This window comes from Camellia sinensis, chromosome 15 (genome assembly GCF_055761805.1).
Source record: "Camellia sinensis isolate YWXY chromosome 15, ASM5576180v1, whole genome shotgun sequence".
Lineage (NCBI taxonomy): Eukaryota > Viridiplantae > Streptophyta > Magnoliopsida > Ericales > Theaceae > Camellia > Camellia sinensis.
The window spans coordinates 138,422,322-138,437,463 of NC_138975.1; the positions used below are offsets into that span (position 1 = coordinate 138,422,322).

The 15,142-nt window shown below is 41.9% G+C and overlaps 1 protein-coding gene across 2 annotated transcripts; it reads right to left on the reverse strand.

Annotated features, from left to right (window-relative positions):
* Positions 1 to 3,270: 3,270 nt before the first annotated feature.
* CDKD1;3 (cyclin-dependent kinase D1;3) lies at positions 3,271 to 11,486 on the reverse strand. 2 transcript variants are annotated; one of them, XM_082907745.1, is made up of 8 exons: positions 11,066 to 11,486; positions 8,873 to 9,171; positions 8,675 to 8,783; positions 8,272 to 8,397; positions 6,204 to 6,439; positions 5,833 to 6,135; positions 4,415 to 4,547; positions 3,271 to 3,661 (listed from the first exon to the last, which is right to left on the reverse strand). In XM_082907745.1, the coding sequence occupies exons 1-7, from the start codon at positions 11,174 to 11,176 to the stop codon at positions 4,475 to 4,477; spliced, it is 1,257 nt and encodes a 418-aa protein (XP_082763871.1). In that variant the 5' UTR covers positions 11,177 to 11,486; the 3' UTR covers positions 3,271 to 3,661; positions 4,415 to 4,474. The 2 variants fall into 2 exon arrangements, with proteins under 2 accessions (XP_082763871.1, XP_082763872.1); XM_082907746.1 differs by having other exon boundaries at positions 3,271 to 4,096; positions 4,329 to 4,547; positions 11,066 to 11,401.
* Positions 11,487 to 15,142: the final 3,656 nt, after the last annotated feature.

Below are 15,142 nucleotides of genomic sequence, written 5' to 3' on the forward strand. Positions count from 1 at the left end.
CACGGGCACGCAAACCGAGGCAATGGTAAAATATGATGAAATGACATGGAAATGACAAATGGGCTTATACCAACACGAGTGAGCCTCAGCCACACTCACATAGGATGCCGACGGGTGAAAATGAAGTGCCTCGAAATGCGTGCACACGGGCACGCAAACCGAGGCAATGCATACGCAATGCAAATGACATGGAAAATGAAGTATGGACTTATACTAACATGAGAGAGCCTCAGCCGCACTCACATAAGATGCCGATGGCAGAAAATGAAGTGCCTCGAAATGCGTGCACACGGGCACGCAAACCGAGGCAATGCATACGCAATGCAAATGACATGGAAAATGAAGTATGGACTTATACTAACATGAGAGAGCCTCAGCCGCACTCACATAAGATGCCGATGGCAGAAAATGAAGTGCCTCGAAATGCGTGCACACGGGCACGCAAACCGAGGCAATGCATACGCAATGCAAATGACATGGAAAATGAAGTATGGACTTATACTAACATGAGAGAGCCTCAGCCGCACTCACATAAGATGCCGATGGCAGAAAATGAAGTGCCTCGAAATGCGTGCACACGGGCACGCAAACCGAGGCAATGCAAAAGCGATGCGAATGACATGGAAAATGATATGTAAGCATGCTAATGGAATTTCAGCAACAAAATATGGGGGAAAACAGTCCCGAAATGAAGTGAAATGACATGAAATGTAAGGAAATGACCCGAAATGCAACATTAGGCATCCGAAATGGCCTATAGCCATACTAAATATGCACAACATGGACATGCAATGCAAAGACAGAAGCTAGACAGTCCCAAAAGATGCACTTTCGCAGTCATGAACATGGCCAAACAGCAAGCATAGGTAAGGGAAGCATAGCATGCAAGAATGGGGGCCAAAAGAGGGGTAAAGAAGCAAGTGGTATAAGCAAAACTCAAACTGAAAAATTTCCTTCTACAACACTGAAGATGGACCAAAAATATGAACATTTACAGTATATGGCAGCCTCAAAATCAGTATACAAACATGCTAAAAATATGATGCAAAATAAGGCTCAAAAGGTGCTAAAACATGAAGTGTATAAAATAATCACCAAACAGAAAAAAAGTGTGAATGAAACATGAAGTATAGGCCAAAATAAGACCTCTTTCAGTTCGGACCAAGGTCCAAAAACAGAAGCAAAGAGAGCTATTAATTTATGCAAAAATGGGGCTAAATAGGGGATATAACTACAAGTGACATATGGAAACACCAAACAATGTTGAGCCCTTCTCCAATGTTGAAGAGGGGCTCAAAATATGCCTCATATCAGTTTACACCATGCTCGAAAATAAATTGCTCATAGGTCAAAAAAGGCATACAAAATCATGACATACAACATGGTCAATGAAGCAAGTATATTATGGAGAGCTCAAACAAGGTTGAGCCCTTAATGAGAAGTGATGATGAGCTCAAAATATGGTCCTTTTCAGTTAGGACCGAAGCTTGAAACCAAAAAGAAATGAGGCTTAGAAATAGATCAAAGGAAAGGGTCAAAAGGATCAAAGTGGAACTTACCCTTGAAGATCTAGACTTTGGTTGCTTCTTGGATGGATTTGCTGCTCCTTTGGCCTTCAAGAACCCTTCCTAGCTGCTGGAAATGAGATAGTGGTGGTAGAGTTTGGTGGTATAGAAGGAATGGAGGTTAATGGACTTAGGGTTTTTGAAGAATTGAAGAAGATGAAGATGGAGTTGGCTATGGAGTTCTTAAGATCAAATTTTCTAACCCCCTAGAAGAAGGTCCTCAGCTGGTTATAAGGTCAAGAAAGGGGGTGTAAAAGGGGGGTCAAATGGAGAGGAAAACTCTCTCCCAAAATATCCCCCGGATACAGAAAATATCTGGGGGATATTGCCTCACAGCTGGAAGGGGCACAGTGAGGAGAGCACGGCCGGCCGCTCACTTTGGCCGGAGGTGGCCGGCCGGCCACACCCCCTAGCCGGCCGGCTAGGGGTCAAAAGGGTCAACCATCTTTTCTGGCCGGCCAGGTATTGGGGAGGTAGGCCTATGTGTGTACAACACAACCATGTAATTGAAATTCCAAGAAAGTGGGCCCAAGGGGTTCAACAGTGGCTCGGAAAGAGGGGTTCAAAAGGGTCAAGTGACCTTAATGGCCGGCCATGAACTTTTAGGGGCCTCTCAGATGTGTAGATCACAGATATGTGGTTCAAAGTTCGAGAAAAAGGGTCCAAGGGGTTCAACATTAGCCCGGAAGAAAGGGGTCAAAAGGGTCAGGTGACCTTAATGGCCGGCCATGAACTTTTAGGGGCCTCTCAGATGTGTAGATCACAGATATGTGGTTGAAAGTTGGCAACGCTGGCTCTAAGGTATTCAACATTAGCCCGGAAGTTGGAAAAATGGGCGCCGGGAGGCTCTGGAGGAGAGATAACTGGTTGCTGCAACAATTGCTGGCCTCCCACCCTTCAGTGACCTTCCCTGTGATAAAACAGAGGTACCTGCCAAAAATGAACGAAAATCATTGCAAAACGAATGTTCCGGGGCCAAAACACGCATTTCGAGGTCCCGAAAATGGGCTGTTAAGCACCGAAAATTGTATTTGACCTCGAAGTGGGTTTCTCAGCCCTCAGTGTCCCTCAAAATGGATGAAATAGGATGTATGCCAAAAAATCAGAGCAAACGGAGATGGTTAGGTGGTCCCGAACCGAGGCACACGGCCTGACGGCTCCGAAAACCGGGAACCGGACTCCGAAATGGGCAAAATGGCCTACGGCCACCAAATGTAGCCTACGGACATTGAGAGATGGTCTACGGGACCTCTCCCTCCCCTCAGGAAAAGAAACGGAGAAAATCGAGTCTGGCTCGCAAACCGAGACAAGGCACAGAAAAGGGTTTGGAAGTCCGGAGGCAGGGCTCACAGCCGCGACTCTGAAACTTCTGAACAAGCACATTATGCAACATCACCAAGCGCTTAATCGGTGACGTCTGAGTCTTAAGGTCGGTCAAAAATGGGGTGTCTACACATAGTTGTGTTTTCCAGTATTTACTGATATAATAATTGGCTCTGTACATTGTTTTCGAGCAACAAGGATTAAAGAAGATGGCTGAATTAACCCATGAAGTTAATTCCCTAATGCGGCCATGTATTAAAAACTTGATCCACAATCCAATAAGACAAATAACTAACTGTTAAGCTCAAAAGCATGATGTGAAAATATAGAGCAAAATGAAGGAGAAAAACGAAAAGTTTCATGGAAGAAGTAGAAGAGTATATTTCAGAACAAAACAAAGGCACAAGTAAATTACGAAACATTGAATACAATGTCATGGAACAAATAATGTATAGAATGGCAAACTTTGATACCATCAACCAACAAGTTATGAAAAACAAACATCTATCATGATAAAGGTCGCCCTAAAACCGATTTACATACAAAATCAGATGTTGGGATTTTATTACACTGATTCGTTGATCTGACCATATTCAAGCATCATTAATTATAATAAGAAAAATCTTCAAAATCGTCTTGCAGAAGCTAGTGTACACTTATCTCTCAGGATCACAAAAGAGGGTACTTTCTATTTCTTCACCGAATTTTTGGGACTCTCTCTTCAATACTGTGATATGACGATGAGCTATTTTCACTTGTGACTCTGCATTCCCCTAACAATTTCAAGAAGATAAGCGTTATAGAATTCACACAAAAATTTACAAACTCTGTTTGGTTCACTATTAAAAAAGCCACTTTTTAGCCATTTAAGTTTGTTTTTTGTTTAAAAAAAGCCACTAGTTTAGATGACAAGAAAACAAAAAAAAAAAAAAAATCACATTTTTAACAAAGACCCACCCTGTTTGGCAAATGCTAAAAAAGTCACACTTCTCCCAATTTTTTGGCTTTAATGAAATTATTTTAGTTTTCAGGTCCTCCAAGTCTAGAAGGATCTAAAAAGAATTTTAAAAATTCCAATAACAAAAAGCAACTTTTTTAATATTTGCCAAACACATTAACTTTTTTAACAATTTTATCCTCAAAAAAAATGCATGAACTTTTTTAACAATTTTATCCTAAAAAAAAGTAAAAGAGTGAGAAAAAAATTACTAATGCCTCGTTTGGGAACAGGCTAATTTAGTAACTTTTTGGCTATTTGGCTAAAAGGGTAGGTAAAAAAAACTTGTATGTTTGGGATGACTTTTTGGCTAATTACGAAAAGATGTGCAAAAAGTAGAGAGAAAAGAGAATCTTTGACTTTTTGGTATGGGTTGTTGGCTTTTTGGCTAATTTAGTAACTTTTTGACTAATTGGCTAAAATAGCCTCTTGCCAAACGAGGCCTAAAAAAGCAATTGTCAAACCGGCCCAAAAGGACGTCATAATAACCAGGAAGTTAGTTTAATTATTACAGAGCTCCATAGCATACCTCATAAAGCAGTGATCCCTCACAATAATATCCAATCTATGAATAGGTGTATATATTAGATTATTCTTCGTCTTCTTCTTCGGGAAGTTGAAACTCAAGATCCAATTTCCTCTTTAGGTGTGATCTGTCAGCACTGCAGGAGCAGGCAAAAGAGAGGGAAAAAAAAGCTCTATCAATCACAAGCAAGATTACACACATGATACATTCTTGCAAATTTCAACTCAATGACAAAGATGATATTAGAATCCATATTCAATTTCCTAACTTTGCCACCTGATAGCCAATATTAGATTGAATGCAGTTTGTGAGATGCTCTCGATTACAACACTCTCAATTTATGTCAACATGGCATCATGCACTTCCAAAATTACCCGTAGAGTTACAAAGTTTTTGCCATTAAGTTCGTTGAGTAAAAAATGTGTTTACATATATTTATTTGTCCATGACTTTGTGATTTTCCTGGAAGAAATTTTCTGATTGGTAACATTGCTAATTTTCTGTTTACAGAAATTAGGTAACATTAAAAAAATTGAAATCAGGAAACATGTTTGGTAGACAAAAAAATTTCAGCAACAAAAGAAAACAAAACAGAAAAAGAAGTTTGATAACTATAAAAATTGTTTTTGCTTTTTTATTATTTTAACATTAAAAATAAAAAATAAAAAAATAAAAAAAAACCTAGGAAGGGGTTGGGGGTGGCTATGCGTCATGGGGAAGAGGTGTGAGGAGGTGGTCAAGGGCAGGGAAGGGGTGGGAGTAGCCCTGGGTAGTGGGGAAGAGATAAGGGGTGGCGTGTGTGGAAGGGGTGGGGATGTTTATGAGTGGTGGGCTAAGAAGTACAAACACACAACCAAACATGTCGTGCAAGGGGTTTGTTCGACATGTATGACCTATTATTTTTTAAATAAATGTAACCCAAACATGCTTCAAACATTAGGAGTACAGACACGTTCGTTGCTTAAACAAACATGAAACACATTACAAATTTGAAATCCAAAGATAAAAGAAACACAATATAAATTTATACCTATTAATTCCTTCTTTAAGCTTTAGAAATTTGTGTTAAGTCGTATTTATTATCTTTGAATGATATTCATTGCATGATATATAATAACTATAGAAAACTACATACTTGGTGCATGCCCCATGTGTCATGCCCGATATTTTTTGAAAATTCGTGTGTTGGCATCTTTGTGTCGTGTTGCATGTCTATGCTTCTTAGGTGGCGGGAAAGAAGTGCCGGACCGTCACCAAATTATTATTAATTAGCATGCAAGATTCCAACTCCATCTTAAATCAAAATGTAGTTCCCTCTAAACTTAATTAAGATATGTATCTTGGTGGAAGTTCGAGGGGTTGAGACCTACATAATGCTCAGATGGTCATTAGGTAAACATCAAATAGATAATTTGCTTTACCTGTTAATAGTAGGTCTAGTAGGAGGTCTTGATCCAAAGACAGAAAAATCTAGTGGCATCGGCACGTGTTCAGTCCTCTCACGGGCTGCTGGTCTGCCTTCTTTCGCATCATCTAATTGGTATTCATTTCCCTCAAATCCCTCATGATTTGGCATCACTCTTCTTGACTTTCTGGGAGGGGACAACACAGTAGGACCCTCATGTATATTGAAATCCGAAACCTTTGAATTCAGAGATTCCTTCTTTGGGGGAGGTCTTGGGAGCAATGCTGGTTCTGTAGGAGGTGGGCCAGATGAGAAGTACCTAAGGGAAAACAAAAATGAGAGCCAGAAACTCTAAAATTTCCAAATTTAAGTGACAAATTTGCATACCTATGCTCTAATGCCTGGAGCGCAGAAATTCTCGCTTTTGGGTCATATGTGAACATCTTTGACAAGAGATCTAAAGCATCATCACTAGCCATTGGAAATAATTGACGAAGAGGCTGTCCAGGAACATATTGGTATTCCACGTAGTCAGGGAGGTATTTTATATCAGGCCACTGAGACGGCTTTGGAGTCCCAAAAGCAGCAAAGATTTTTCCCAGTTGATCAATATCACTATTACCCTAAAAAGGACATTTAAAAACAATCAAACCAACAAATCATTTAGGAGAATGAATATCACTGAAGTTAGATGTTAGTAAGCTGTTGTTGAAAAATAAAAGAAGAATTAACCCACACATTTAACATAGTAACCAATCCTAGTACCCAGGGAATTATATAAAGAATACAGAAACGAAGAAAACATCTGGTTCAGAATAGTTGAATAAAGTCAGTAAAAAAAAAAAGTAGGAATGCAATATGTATTGATGCAAAAAAGAAACTGATGGATGACAGAGAAGGTTCATGATGAGCTCAAAGAAAAATAATCTATGCTATATTATACAAAGTCAACACATTTCGTTTGATGCTGAAGCTTGGTCACATTTTTGTATTCCCACAATAGCCTGCAACCACCAACTAATTCAAGAGATGTATTAAGGGTAATTTAAAATGTAAATTCAATACGCCTTCCAGAAGCCACCACTTGCATAAACCTCATTATTGAGAAACTGAACAAACCCACTCTTTCACGTGATAACTGTCATATAGGTGGTGGTCACACACATACAAGCGCACCCATGTATCGTTAAACACAACTACTAATCTAACTCAGCAAAGTCAGAAGAGCATGAAGTAGGACACAAGTGCAAGTGGCAAAATTGGTGTCTGGATGCACTTGTGCAGTGTTTCCCAGTGCAACAAAAAATGGTAAAAAAAGAACTTCCTCATCAAATAGCTTGAAAAGGTTCTAAGCATCTTCCATTCTAGATCTTCCAAGTCAAGCCATTTCTAGAAGGCAGCAAAATGCCAACAATAAATCAAAGTGCAGTGGTCGTGTGACTGAATTCACTTGCATATGTCAACCAATTCTTTTTTCCCCTCTTTTAATAAGGTGGTACAATTTCAACCTTTAAGCCCAAGCAGGCAATTTTCAATTCCCACACTCCCAAAAAAAGAAATTAATAAATCAACAAGGGAACTGGTTGGTTAATCAGAATTTGACTTTCCACATAAGGAACACTCCCCCATGTCATTCAATGATTGAAAGAATGATTAAACATGTGCCAAAGCATAGATAAATCAATAGGAAGAGGAAGGGGGGGAAATTTGAGATGCGACATGCAACACCCCATCCCACATTTGTATGACCCACCTCTTGAATCCCATGTGAGCAAGAGCCAAGTGTTGTGCAGAGCTATATAAGTGAGTCTACACCCCTTTCTAGTAATAACACGTTTTTAAGTTGTAAGAGCCTAGCCCAAAACAGTTAATCTTGTTGCGATTCAGGATGGAGGGAAGAAGAGGAGTCTGAATCACTCAATAGTTTCCTGTCATCATAACTATGGCTAGAATTCTATTTTTCTGATAAGTCAGATCCATGGCTAGAATTACACCAGACAATCCCAAAGAGATCTTTAGATAGAAGAATCTCGAACCTTTTCTTCATTGATTTAAAAGACCCATAACTTAGAAGGACTATGATTCTGAAATTTTAGAACTAAGAAACTCACTTTAACAACCAGCTAAAACCAACTAAAAACCACAAATAATCCTAAATAAAGAAAAAAAACAAATTAATAAACAACCAAAATTAGTCCAAAATAGCATCCATGATACTATGCTTCAATTTTTAAATGGTCCAAGAAAAATATCAGACAAAAATCAGTAAGCACAAATGAGAACCAATTACCACACAATAATATACAGAACTCTCATACAAAATTAGCATAGTTATAAATATATAACAAATATAATTACAATTCAAAATGATCCAACCCAAAAGAAACCAATTCTCCAAATTAACAAAAAAAAAACCCTGACGCAGGAAGTAATAACCACGATAATCTAGATTCACCTGCAGAAAAGGTCGACGTAGGAGGAGTTCAGCAAATATACAAGCTGCAGCCCAAACATCCACAGCAGGACCATAAGCCTTGGCTCCAAACAGCAGCTCAGGTGCCCTATACCATCGAGCAAAGACCTATTGAAGAGTAATCAAAGCACAAAATAAGTTGCATTTTCAAGTTATGCAAAGACACATGACCGAAAAAAAAAAAAAAACTGACGTACAAAACAAAAAGAATATTGCTCAAGATGAAATACAAAGATGAAGTCATAACTACAATGAGAACAATAACTTTGTATAGAGTGGCATGGTGATTTGGGATGTTGTGTTTCAAAAGTCTATGCACCTTAAATTGACAATCTACTTGCATACTTGACATGGATCACTGTTCAATACAGAAGGATAAGCATACCTGGTGAGTGAACCTACGATCCGGGCTCCCAAATATACGAGCTAAACCAAAATCCGCAAGTTTAAGCTGTCCACGAGATCCTATCAACAAATTGTTTGGTTTCATATCCCTGAAAAGGACAAGCAATAAATATTCAAGACCAAGTAACACCGAGCAAAGACTTCAAAGAGGTTTCTTGGGAAGAAAAAAGAAATGTACCTATGCAAGACCCATTTCTTGTGGCAGAAAGCAAGTCCCTTCAAGGTCATTTGAAGGTACGATTTTATATCAGATAGTGAAAGAACAATATTTCTATCACGAATGACAGCTTCTAGATCCGTCTCCATGAACTCAAACACAAGATGCAAATTCCCCTTATGAGGGAATGCATCAATCAACTCGATTATATTTGGATCCTTTAGCTCCTTCAGCAATTTAATTTCTCTAAGAGCTGTGAAATTCACCCCTTCCTTCTGCTTCCCAAGCCGAATCTTTTTAATTGCAACTGTCTGTCCTGTCTGTGCAAACAAAAAACTAGATTCTCAGCCAGTTACTTTGACCAAATGAGATTAAAAACAGTAAAACTGTTGATGTAAATGATACCAACATGTTACTAGGATGAAACCCAACCAGTTTGAGAACTGATACCAAATCTATTAGTTACAATATCAAGACCAACATTTAACATTCAAATTAAAACAGTTTGTCGAGTCTTATTATGACATGGGTTGATAACTTGTCTAAACCTTCTTTTCGTTTTTTTGTTTTTGGTTTATTTATTTAACGATAGATAAACTATATTAAAAGGGCATAGAGGGGACACAACCCAATTACAAAAACTAGGCAAAAAGAGAACACAAATCCCAAAACCCGAACGGTCTATAAACCAAAAACTTCTTATAGGTGAAGAGAATCTACATAATCCACAACATGATCAAGACTAGGCACAACCCTCCTTGAAATCCATCTTTATAGAATAGACAAAAAAGAAAATCTTATGCTATAGATGGGATCCTCCATGCCTTGAAAAGTCCTTCTGTTGCTCCCTCTATAAAACCACATCATGCACAAAGGAGTAAGCTTCCACACCCTACATATCTTTCTCCCAACCCCACCTCCTCCACCAATAAAGAAAAACCCCCTTCACACTATTTTGCAAGATCTAATGCATGCCAAAAGAGCTAAAATCCACCACCACATCTCCCTCATCATCCAACAATGAATCATGAGATGGGAAACCATTTATTTGTCCCTCTTGAATACGCAACACAAATTCACCAAGAAATGCAGACATTAAGTAAAGTTATCAATAGTAAGAATCTTCTCATAAGACGCATTCCACATAAAAAAAAAAAAAAAGAAAAGAAAAGAAAAGAAAAGAAAAAAGACTACCTTCGAGGGGGCACAAGACTAATTACCTTTCCACATAAACAACACCTCCCAACATCCCCCCCGATAAAGCTCCATAAAAGGATTTCCTCTCCTATTAGTTGTCCACCAGAAAACATCTGCATCATCGCTAAAGCCTCTAAATCCATAAAGAAGAAGCAGATTAGAGAACTGATGCAACTCACAATCTTACAAATTTCTTCTCAAACCAATGTCCCAAAACCTCTCACCACCAGAACCCCAAACTTAGTCATCCACGGAGGCCTCTCTCTCTGTCAATGGCAACAACAAAAATGGCAGGATAAATCTTTTTCCAGCACATCCTCTTCACACCAGTTCTGGTACCAAAACTTCACCCTATCACCCCTCCCCACCTTCCCCCCCCCCCCCCCAATGAGAAAAGTTCATCTCCAAGACAACCAATCACCCCAAGAATAGCCATATTTTTCCACAACCACTCTCCTCCAATATCCATCTCTTTCACAAGAAAAACACCGTAGCCATAGGCCTCCCAAAATTCAACCTCTGAAACAGTATATAAAGTCTTTTATCGACCTTTGAAACTCTAAAACAGTGAATGTCACTTGTCCACACAAGTATTCATAAAAACTCACTCACCCACTCTGCAGCTGCTGACAAGAAATTTCAACATCGGCTAAATTTTGAACACAAACATTAACTTTCCATAATTTTAAGATTAAAAGAAAAAATATATATCAAAAAAAGAAAAGGGCAACCAACACCCTCAACTGAGCCTAATGCCATATGGTTTTGGGTTTAGTCATCATCTTCAACTTCTGAAAACAAATAAAAGAAACACACAAAACCCTAAAATATTCATTTTAATAAAACCCTTTCCTCCAATTTCTCACCCACCAATCTATACAAAATCAAAAGCAAGGGGAAAAAATGAAATAGGAAGAAGACCCAATTTTTGCTTTTTCCTCCATTTTCTGAGAAACCAAACACCCTCAAAATAGCAAAAAAACAATCGTTCGTAGATCTAAGAAACCCTAGACATACCTTGGTGTCAATAGCTTTATAGACAACTCCATAGGTTCCTTCGCCGAGGACTTCGCGCTTGAGGTACCGATCGGCGACCTTCTTTGACAGCAAGTGATCCACTTCAGACATTGTTAACGTTGTTGTTGCTGTTGTTCTTTGCCGACTCAGGTATGAAATTTTAATGACATGGTAGACTCATTGTGGACTCAGAAAAAGTCGTGGAATGTTGGATTGATTGGATTCCTCCATGAATTGATTGAGAGAGAGAGAGAGAGAGAGAGAGAGAGAGAGAGAGGAGCGTTTCGGGTTGCTGGGGTGGCTGGTTTTGCAGAGAGGGTTAAAGAAAAACGGCTATTTTCGGTGTGGGTTAATGGACTGCTTCGTGGTTTGGAGATTTCGGATCTGGATTCACCCGGTTTAATAATTGGATGGATCGTTTAAGGCTGTGTTTGTTGTGAGGCTAAATCATAATTTGTCCTTTAAGAGCCTTTCCAGTTCTTTAATTTTTTTTCTCCTCAAATTTAAGTGAAAAGTTAGTTAAAAACTTAGAAGTTAATTTTTTTTGATTTTTTAAAACTTGTTTTAAAAAATATATAAAAAAATAGAAAAGTAATGTCACTTAAAATAAATTAAAAGTCAAAATTTGATTTTTAACCATATTTTCAAATTGACCCATAATATGCTCCAATACCTTTTCATCAAATTTTACTAAGGTCAAGTTTGGTAAGTTGCTAAAAAACTAAAAAATCAAAAAGTTAAAAAGTTATTACTATTCATCAAAAGTCAAAAATTATGGTTGCACAACTCTTAATCTTAATTTTTCCCTACACACTAATTTATACAATTTTTTAATACATATTTTTCTATAAAAAGTCAAAAAGTTAACCCAAATATCCATATTTTTTTCCTTAATTTTTTAGTTCAAAAAACAAAAAGTACACTTATTTAGGACACTCCAAACAACCGCTAACTATTGAAAGAATAACTATTTCTCAAAAAATAGATGAAGAATAACTATTGAAAGATATGAAAAATGAGAAATATTATAGTACACATTTCTCAAAAAAATAAGTATGATATGTTTCTTGTAATTAAAAAAGAAAATAACATAATTTTATATTTTTTAAATCATAACTAAAAAAAATCATAACTAAACACCACATGAAATATAATAAAAAATTTCATGAGTTGTGATAGGGTTATAAGTTTCTGCTTCCCGGGTGGATGGGTCGGACCGGTCCAGGCTCTTCAGACTTTGGCTCAGGGTGATGACTCCGTCAAGTGACCTGCATGCAAGCCCAGAGGGGAACGGGGTAGTCCCCCAGTGAACCCTCCAGTGTGAGAATTAGTAGAGTAGGAGAAAAACTGTGTAGAGAGAGATCGAGAGAGAGAGATAGCTTAACCTTATTCTTGTCCTCCTATCCTTGCTTTTATTCTTTAGTTATCATTTTTCCTGTCTCTTATGACGTGCTTTCCTTCTCCGAAAGCCTGTGCCGTAGCTTACCTTGTTCAGGGTGATGGAGGCTCTGTTCCGGCGGGGGGGGTGCTGTCGTAATAAATGCTGTGATGGGATGCATTAATGGTGATGTGTTGTGATAATAACTCTGCAGATCTTTGTCTGCTGATGTGGCCCGTGTCCCACCTGCCATGTGCCCAAATGCCATTGGCCCTCCATGTCTAGATGGCCTCCAGCTGTCCTGGGCTTTGCCAACCAGGTTATGTCATTGGTCCCAAGCGATGGGTTTGGGGTGGTTTACTGTGGGCCGTATGCCTTGTGGGCCTATCCATGTCAGTAGTCCCCCATTTCCGAGTGCAGCTTTAGACCAACGAAGGGAATAGTAAGAAGGAAGAGAAGTGTGAAACGAGTGGAGAGGCCGACTGGAAGGTGTGCCGACCGCAAGGGTGACTGGGCGGGAGGAACTGACCGTGAGGGCGGCCGGGTAGGAGGGGTCGACCGTGAGGCATGCCGACCGCGAGGGTGGCCGAGCGGGAGGGGTCGACCGTGAGGCGTGCCGACCGCGAGGGTGGCCGAGCGGGAGGGGTCGACCGTGAGGCGTGCCGACCGCGAGGGTGGCCGAGCGGGAGGGGTCGACCGTGAGGCGTGCCGACCGCGAGGGTGGCCGAGCGGGAGGGGTCGACCGTGAGGCGTGCCGACCGCGAGGGTGGCCGAGCGGGAGGGGTCGACCGTGAGGCGTGCCGACCGCGAGGGTGGCCGAGCGGGAGGGGTCGACCGTGAGGCGTGCCGACCGCGAGGGTGGCCGAGCGGGAGGGGTCGACCGTGAGGCGTGCCGACCGCGAGGGTGGCCGAGCGGGAGGGGTCGACCGTGAGGCGTGCCGACCAGGACGGCGCGGGGCTCAAAAATGTGCTGATGTGAAAATGGAAAGGACAGGGTAAGGGGAGGGGACAGTGCATCGTGGCCACACACGTGGCAGTATCGTGGGGGAAATGAAGCGTTGGAGCAGAAAATGAAACGATAGGTCACGGGGGGTTTTGAAAAGGCGGTTTTGGCGGTTGATTTGAAAGGTTTTGAAACGGGCGAAAATTAATGTGGATCCATGGAATACGGGTAAAACCGTAGGTTTTGGGTATAATGCGTTTCACCTACCTTTGTACAAAAACTCAAAATATCCAAGTGTTAACTCCTTCACGGCGTGCGACGTATCTGTGTAGCATTCTCTTAACTTCCTTGCGTCTGCGTCAGAAGTGTTTTGTGAGCAAGCCCTAGAAATGGCACAAGAAGAAGTAGTTAATGTGAGGGTGGACCCGTTGGGGGATGATGATGGGGAGGAGTTAGCAGCGCAGTACAGGACGGAGGCGTCGGCCTTGATATTGGCCCCAAAGCCACTAAACCAGGTGGAGTCGGAGCAGTGGCACACTAAGGCGGACAAATCCACACTCACGGTGGCGGATTTGGAGGCGATTAGGGAGCGGTACCAGATTCCGGCGGAGGTAGATTTACGGCTGCCAACACTAGAGGAAAGGCCGTCTATGGTGAAGCCAGGGGAGTTTTCCCTGTACGAGGAGGCGCTGAAAGGGGGGCTGAGGCTGCCATTGCCTCAAGTGGTGGTTGACGTGCTAAATCGCCTGGAGGTAACGCCGGGGCAGTTGATGCCCAATGCGTGGAAGATTCTGATGGCCTGTGCGAGTGCGTGGCCTAAGGCGAATGGAGGGGAGGCCATGACGATCGACGAGTTCTTCTCATGTTACAAAGCGTCGGGGCAGCAAGAGACTTGGGTCACCCTACAGGCGGTGATGGGCAGGGGGTTGGTGGCAGGTCTGCCTACGTCGATCAAGGGGTGGCGGCCACGGTGGTTCTTCGTGTCAGTTAATGGGGGGATGGGGGTGCTCACCATCTGGAAGGTGCCAACTCGGTCGATGGAGTCTAGGTTGGGGGCGATGGCGGAAGAGAGGGTGAAGAGAGTGAGGGAGTGGAAAGAGAGAGAGAAAGCCAGATGGGACGATCTTGTCCAGCCGTCTGCACTGTTTGAGGCGGGGCTGGGACCGCAGCCGAAAGGTGGAGACCTCGACCGGGCGGAGTTGGAGGAGAGAAGAAGAGCACAGGAGGTAGAGGATCGAGCCGTTATGGCCAAGGCTGCGAAGTTGATAAAGGCGCAGAGGGACCGACCGCCTGAACCGATCTCGCGGGAGAGGATCCGACCGCGCCCCAGGCCGTTGGGGGAAAAAGACTTAAGCAGCTTTAAGCTGCGGCCGCCGCCTGTAGACCCTGTAAAAGAAAAGGCCAGAGAGGCGGTGGCGGCTCTGAAGAAAAAGAAGGAGAAGAAGAAGAGGGGAGCCCCAGAGGAGGCTGCAGAGGAGTCTGGGGCCAAGAGGGCGAAGGTGGCCCCAACGGATGCGGAGGTCCCTGCGGCAAAGGACGCCCCAGAGGTGGTGGAGATCATCCCAACGGTGGAGGTTGTGGAGATGGCTCCACCAGTACAAGTGGAGACTGGGGTGGGTGAGACGGCGCCGAGCGGGAGGGAACAGGTCCAGAGGAGGCCTGACCCCCAAGAAGGAGGGGTTCGTGTGGCTACGGCGATTTATCATGCGCGCGCGGTAGCTGGAAGGTTGGAGGGAGAAGAAGGTCCAGCCAGGGC